This window comes from Monopterus albus, unplaced genomic scaffold (genome assembly GCF_001952655.1).
Source record: "Monopterus albus unplaced genomic scaffold, M_albus_1.0 scaffold65.1, whole genome shotgun sequence".
In the NCBI taxonomy this organism is placed as follows: Eukaryota; Metazoa; Chordata; class Actinopteri; order Synbranchiformes; family Synbranchidae; genus Monopterus; species Monopterus albus.
The window spans coordinates 2,593,173-2,600,872 of NW_018127945.1; the positions used below are offsets into that span (position 1 = coordinate 2,593,173).

Consider the following 7,700-nt stretch of genomic DNA (forward strand, 5'->3'; position numbering starts at 1 on the left):
TTTTTGATTGGTGCAAATGTACAACAGGCTATTGTTATGCGTAACAAAAAGGGGGAAAAGGTCAGCTTGGTACCTAATGCCGATCTTAATGCTAAGAACAAGTCATACCGAGCTTGGAGCATTTCTGCTCCATAGTAAGATCCATACACTGAAAACATTCGGTCAAGTGTTGGAAGGGTTTTGTTCTACATAATGCCCATGGAGAAAAAACAAAAAAAAAATTATAGAAATTTGCACAAGCAGCCCCATGCAGGAATATTCCTTGTAGGTTTACATATATTTAAAAATATAAAAGTGATTAAAAAACAAGACAAAACTTAAAGTACCATAACGTGAGTGGTCTAGTATTTGTGTAACATTGTCACGCATCTCAGTTGCTGTAGTTTCCAGACAGCTGAAAAGGTGCAGTGCAGGAGGGAGGCCAGCTGGACATTAACTAACCAAGATCAGCGAGACATTTCCACCCCACACGGAGTGATGATCTGCAGCATTAGGCCAGCCGATTAGTCATCAGGTAGTGATTCTTAGCCGCAGTCGCAACTGTAGTTTAAGAGACATGCGAGTCTTTCCGCTTGATTTCTCCTGGTCTTGGTTTCACTTGCATGTCGCTGACCAGGCCACAGGCGAGTTATAAATCCGTGTTACAGGAATGAGTACGTGGATACACAGGTCAGATCTCACCACATCCACACAAACATGCACTTACACATTCATGCCTCTTAGTAGCACTCCAGCCTGCGCACCCTTTACTGCTCGGTCTGGCTGAAGTCGTAGCAGAAGTTGTAGTTGCTCGGAGGTTTGGGGACAACCGGTGCACTGTCGGGGATTGGGACGTTCTCGAGGTCCAGGAGGCGGAGCTTGATCTCCATAGAGAGGAGGATCTCCAGCTCGCTGCGCATGGATTCACTACTCATTTCCCGGCCAAGGAGGACACTCAGTCCATCGGTCCACAGGCAGAACTGACAACAGACAGACAGTAAGCACCCAGTATATTCATACTGTACACCACATGTGTCAAACTCAAGGCCCACGTGCCACATCCGCCCCGGCGTACAATTACATCCGGCCGGCGAGATAATTTTATCAATGTTTTTTTAATGGTCCAGCGATATGAAGCGCCGTTAACACAAAAACTACAAATCCCACAATGCAGCTACCTTACCGAACGATAGGCTACCTGCGATCATTCCCATGTCAATTACGTCAGATCAATCAAGCGTCTGTTGATGTATACAACCCTAATTTAAAGTCAAAGCTAGTCCCTGACAATGGCCAAGAGAAAAGTTGATTCTGAAAACAGCCTTTCTAAACCGGTGGGAGCCTGAGTATATGTTTACTGACATTGTCTGTAAACCCGTGTGTCTTATTTGTGGAGCTAATGTGGCTGTAATTAAGGAATATAACCTAAGACGGCACTACGAGACAAAACATCAGGACAAGCTGAAAAACGTGAATGAAGAGCAGAAGCTACAGAAGGTAGAGGAGTTGAAGAGGAATCTGACATCACAGCAGATGTTTTCACCAAAGTGAAATCACACAGTGAAGCTGCTGTGAAAGAAGTTTTATTGGGGCAGAGGAGAAAATCAGCCCGGACATTTACCGAGGGAGAGTTTCTGAAGAGCTGCATGATGAAAGTGTGGACGTCTTGTGTCCAGACAAAAAGCAGGTGTTTGTAAATGTACTAAGCCTTAGCAGAAATAGGGTTGGTGATTTTAAGTTCAAGTTTATTTATTTTGGAATAATATTGTATCCTGTCTGTTTCAATTCATATTTATGTTCAAAAAACCTTTAGTTTTAGTCTGTTCAATAAATGTTTATCCTGTTCGGCCCGCGACCTAAAGTGTGCTTTGAGTTTTGGCCCCCTGTGCGATTGAGTTTGACACCCCTGCTGTACACTGTCAGACAGAAGAATCTGTGATAAAGAAGAAAGTTCCCAGTCCACATCTGGAAATGTGGGGACACAGGTAAGTGCAGAGCCAGGCTCACATCAGTTCTGGAGGGAGCAATGAAGTTCAAGCTGTACTCCTCTACATCATATGTGATGCTGAATGCCAGGTCCAGCACCTCCTAAAGCCAGGAACACACATACAAACACAGTGAGACTTCTTGTTTGTTACGGCAACAAATATGAGAGGGATGCATGACCATAATAAGAAGACCTGCTGACCTTGTTCTGTTTGCCTTTGTTCTCTTTCATGTGAGGACAGTCCTTTCCTAGCAGCAAACCTTTGATATCTGCTACTGGAACTTCAACAGGAGTATGTGAAGGAGAACAGAGAGATGGAGTAATGAACACACAGTTAATACATTAACCAGTGCTCCAATTGTGAATATTTTCACTATGTATACTTTTAGTAACTTAAATGCAGAAAATCTGTAATTTGTTGCATTTGTCTGGCCCGGTCTCAACTCACTCTTTTCTTGCAGTGTTTCAATTGGTGGATTTTCTGTGTCTTCCTCAACATCGCCATAGTGAAGCATCTTGTGATTGGGCGACAGGCGGCAGTACCACAGTTTATCTGGATTCAAAATGGCAAGAGACAGAGGTTAGCCAGAGAAGAGATGGTCAGCTCTCTGCTGTTTTTAAAGTGACTGTGTGTATGATGTGTGTGCTTGGCCCTCACCCTGTCTGCGCCGGCTGCTGATCTTCCTGAACATTGTTCCCTGACACAGCCTGTTGAGTCTCTGCTGGCGGATCAACTCCAGTAGCTCTGGCTTCAGGCGCTCTTTGAGCTCACTGAAAAGAAACACAGTTAAAGTGCTTTGTAAAATGACATTAGAATCCATATTTTCATGAAAGCATGGTTGCAAACTCACAACCAAACCACAGCAAACATGAAGAAAGTTTAGTTATATATGGTTAAATAAAATGTATTACCATTGCCTAAGTACTGATCACTATTCATACAGAGGTTTTTTCATAGTTACCTGCATGGATGACCCATATTATGACAGCAGCACACAGTTACTCACTGTTTAGTACCATAATAAACAACAGTATGGCTGCTGACCTGTCAACTGATTCCATATAGGTGGAAACCATCTGGAGCAGCTGATCAAGTTGTGCAAAAAACACTGCATTGATTTACTTACTGTCAGTTGTTTTCCTCTAGAACCATGGAACCAAAATGGCTGCTGCTACAAAGTGAAACAACCGAAACCATCTACATAAATGATCAAACCCTGAGTCCTGTGTGTATCAAACACTGAAATATTAAAAGGCTGATCAGTGGGGGAAAAACAAAATGAAACTAAACAAAAAAAACTAATTCTCAACAGCTTCCATCTAGTAGCTCATCTGTAGTATTTTTCTCTGCCTTGTAGCTAAGGTAAGGACTGAAACAAGGCATTGAGGAAGTGCTTGACAACTAGTTTTCAAGGGTATTGAGTCCCTAACCCTCCTATTACTCACAGTACGGGTGGAGCGAGAGTCTCTTCCTGGTGCAGCCGCTCTGTCTGCCGCAGTTTGAGGATCTCGCTGTAGTTGAGTGCGTTAACTTTGTTCTTGAAGAGCTCTAGGGAGGTTGGTTTACTGGACAACGTCCTGGTGATCTGCTCCCTCACCACCTGCATCACCTGGGACAAAGACACAGAGAGGGAGCCATGGTTTGGTTCGGTTCAGCTGCTACAAGCTGAATACCCATGTACTGCCTCCTGTGTCAGGAGGGATAACAGTGCTGGGAGTGCCAGTGTTTTGTTTTGTTTTGTTTACTTGTATTCATGTTTGGGATTTGTTCAGTGCAGCGCTCCCCAATTAAGACTTCCCTTAGTTTTGGATATGGCTTCAGGTTGAAGGGGTCTTCAAAAAGAGAGCAACTGTTAAGTGTTTACAGTAAGTCCTCTGAGGAACAAGACTTTATAACTTCAGAAGTTGGCGGCAACTACAACAACAACATAAAACAGCTCTTTTATTCATTGCCTTCTTCCAAACTGTACACATTGCCTCAGATCTATTCATACCCAGCTATTTCTATCATCAGTTTTAGGTTCATGAACTCCCTCCTGGTTCAGACTCTCCAATAAACTAAACCTGTATGTACGTACCCTCTTACCCACATAAGGGCTAGCCATTAACCATGCGCTCTTTATTAGCCTAATTAACTGCAACATCCAACCAACACCTTCAGTACAGCCATGTTCAATCAGTACGTTCAGTGTTGGACAAGCTGGGTGGTTATTTTACAGAACACTTATGGGGTTCTTCCCTTATAACTGGGTGTAATCTCCTGATAAAATATCCATTATACATTCATGTGATTCTGTGCGGGTGTTCACTCCCACTACCCTGAAACAAGAGCTCAGGCCTTTGGTCAAACTGTGTGCATCCATGTGAGTAACATCTATAGCTCGCTTCAGTATACACACCTCAGCTGGAAATAGTGGAAAATCTATAGTGCTACGAAACCAAGCCCACTCCAGCACTGTGTCCCCACACACAAGTGGCTCTGCTGACCTAGATCGTTCCTGTTCACACTCAATTGGACTGATTGTGGACAATCAGGAAGGTTAGCCATTCACTGCAGCTCTGTCCAGACCTCTCTCCACACAGTCTGTTCCTATAGAGTGTCTGCCACATGGTGATTTACATGCATTGTAAAACCAAAAAACAGAAATGTAATCCTGTAGCTGTCAAGGGTTTTTAATTAGATCCAACTACCACAGAGAATGACCAAGTTCATCCACCTGGCAGCACTGGACGTACAGACAGTAAAAGCAACACTGTCATTCTCTATTGTATGAACATGCAGGGACACAAAACAAGCAACTCGAGCGTCACACTGACACTGCAGCTTTAAGTCCCCTGAGCTAAAATAACCTTACATGGCGGGTTTCAGATGGCCACTTCACGCCGTTATCTCATGCTATAAATCATTTGTTTTCAAGCATCACCTTTTTAGCAATTTTAAAATATGAGAGAAAAATCTACTTTTTTGTACAAAACCTGGAACATCTGATATCAATTGTTCAGTTAACATCAAACCACTTAATGCACATTCAAACCAAGAAAACACATACAAGCCCAATCTTACCTCTTCTTGTATCCTCTGAGCTGACTCTATATGCAATGTTTTTCTAATCCCCACTTCGAATTCCACTTTCCAACAACACTCAGAAATGTGACGAGGATGAGAGTGCAGGAGACAGACAGAGATCACTTACATGACAGGCTTGTGGGTGTTTTGTAAGCAGACATGCTGATACTCTCACACACATGCACATTCCTCCCCTGTTTGGCCCCTGTCCTTTAGCTCAACTGGCCAACAGGAGTGATGACTGGCAGCTGTCTCTGTTCCCTAAACCCCTGCAGCATGTGCACATATGCTGAATGTGTGTGCGCTCATGCAAGGTGGCCGTTATCACAGGGAACAAGTACATTCACGTGACTGGATGGTGGGAGCGTGCTGTTATGGAACAGTGTCACTCGCACACAAATACTTTGATTCTATAAGTAACAGAACCTAAGTTTGCATTATCGCCACCTCTGTTTTTCTGTACCACCAGCCCTCTCATATTATTTCCAGAAGTTTTATGTTTCCTCTGTGGTTGTGTAATTACTGCTGATGCCCTGAGCACTTTGTTTTCCTCTTTCTCTTCTCCCAGTTCCTGCCGCCAAGCAGGCTTCCCTTAGTCCATGTAACACCCCTTTGTCCTTGTCCCAAAGCCCCCTGGGGAGGGGCCATAGTCAAAAACACAAGGCTGGTCTGCTGGTCTGGCACTCAGGACACTGCAGGTCAAAAGGTCACTGAGCTTTATGACTATCAGGAGAGCACATTGTTGATGCTCAGGACAAAAGCTCTATGGCTCTTTCTTTCAGGGTAGCTGGATTCTCAGTATTTCTCCCAGACAAGCCCCTGCTGCTCACGGCTCAGCTGAACCTACTTCCATAGAACAAGTACTACATGGTGGTTGGTAGGTCAATTACAATACTGTCTATGGGGGCAGAGTGGGTATAGTTAGCATAAGAATGAACCTTTAATGAGTCATTAAAGTACAAACTTCAAACTCACCATAAAAAAGCTCCCACTTGAGCAGATTTGTGTGTGTGTTAAACAGACATATTTCTCCTGGATGGCTTATTCTTTTATTAAATTTAAATGTATTTGTCTGGATAGAAATTTGAGGTAGACTGGATTTATCTTGTTGAATGCTGCAATATCTGCAAAGATACATATAAAATGTGATAAATTTCACTAATTAAGGCTCTGTTTAACAGATGATTCATGATGCTAGTGTGCAAGATAAGAATGAACAGCTCGAGGATCACAGAATGAGCTAATCACTGCTTCATTGCTGAGTCCCAGACCAACAAACTTCATGTGCTAAACTAGTGAAACACTGGTTAGATACAAGGCAATGATCAGCTTCAACATTATTTCACTATTTCCAGAAATGCATTTGCGGTTGGGACTGTCCAGCATAATGATGGCCTACTACAAATGATTCTGAGTTGACGTGCCACTGAGCCATGCTAGACCAGCGATTCAGCAGTTATCATTCGGTGTACAGTAGCTAAGACTTGGCAAATCAATAATCCTTCCCATCTGCGTGGGAAAACCTTGATTCAACTCCTTCCCACACATATCCATCAGAACAACAACAAAAAAATCACCTAGCTTTTTGACCACGAAGGTGTCAGCTTTGTTGTACTCTTATCAATGAATGCCCTTAGAGGATCACTGACCATTTTTTTCTCATTGTATGTCTATAGTGGACTGAGCTGACCTACTGTAGCTTAAGGAAAACAGCTTGTGCTAGGGACTGATTACTGAGCCACTGCACACATTATTTTTCAATAAGAACAGTTTTCCAGAGTAGATACTGAGATGGATATCAGGGCACTGTGCATTTGGGATATAGTCCAAACTTCCAGCAAATACATGTATGCATACATAAAAAATGTGACAGAATGTGCCTCAAACCTGTAATTATTGTCATTACCATAAATATGGACAATTTATAGACATTTGATGGACATTTTAAACTATGGTCATCATACTGCACAGCTTAATGGAATTCCTAAAGTGAAAATAAAGCTGGGTGAATTAACACAAAGCAAACCAGGCCGTGTTATACCAGACTACTGTACCTTGTCAAAGTCCTCCTGTGTGGCCCTCATCTCCTTCCAGGTCTTGTTGACTAGCTGAATGCAGACACAAAAAAGCTCCTCCAACAGCCGATCCTGACTAAAGAAGATGGGGTGGTAGTCAGATCCTGTCTCTGAGGCTGACAACACAGGAAGGGATGGAGGACAAAAGAAAAACACCCAGTTTAAGAGATTATCTGACCAGAGTCTATACAGTGCCTATAAAAAGTATTCCCCCCCTTGGATGTTTTACCCTTTTATTGATTTTATAAATCAGTCATGGTCAATATAATTTGGCTTTTTGGACAAAAAAACAAAAAAACAAATAAACCTCTAATGTCAAAGTGAAAACAGGTTTCTCCAAAGTAATGTCAAATAAAAATGTGTAATGTGAAATAAGTGATAAATATAAATATTAATAAATAAATAAATATTCACCCTGTTAGGTATTTTTAGTCAGATAGATATTGGTTAGGTACTTTATGTATTAGAAATGTTTAGTGGAGATAGGATGTCTAGTTACACTGTTAAATGCTTAGTCATGCTTATGAGTTTTTACAGGGTACATCTGGTCAAGGATAACTAGAGAGAAAAGTTGATGACTGTCAGCAGACAG

The 7,700-nt window shown here is 42.3% G+C and overlaps 1 protein-coding gene across 1 annotated transcript in view; it reads right to left on the reverse strand.

Moving 5' to 3' along the window:
- elmo3 (engulfment and cell motility 3) overlaps window positions 1-7,700 on the reverse strand; it is a 25,634-nt gene continuing 17,934 nt past the window's right edge. The window contains exons 15-21 of the mRNA XM_020604387.1: window positions 7,088-7,224; window positions 3,413-3,576; window positions 2,625-2,737; window positions 2,415-2,519; window positions 2,168-2,247; window positions 1,987-2,067; window positions 1-959 (exon numbers count right to left, since the gene is read on the reverse strand). Coding sequence (XP_020460043.1) covers window positions 747-959; window positions 1,987-2,067; window positions 2,168-2,247; window positions 2,415-2,519; window positions 2,625-2,737; window positions 3,413-3,576; window positions 7,088-7,224 — 893 coding nt within the window. The 3' untranslated portion in view covers window positions 1-746. The remainder of the gene's footprint in view (window positions 960-1,986; window positions 2,068-2,167; window positions 2,248-2,414; window positions 2,520-2,624; window positions 2,738-3,412; window positions 3,577-7,087; window positions 7,225-7,700) is intronic.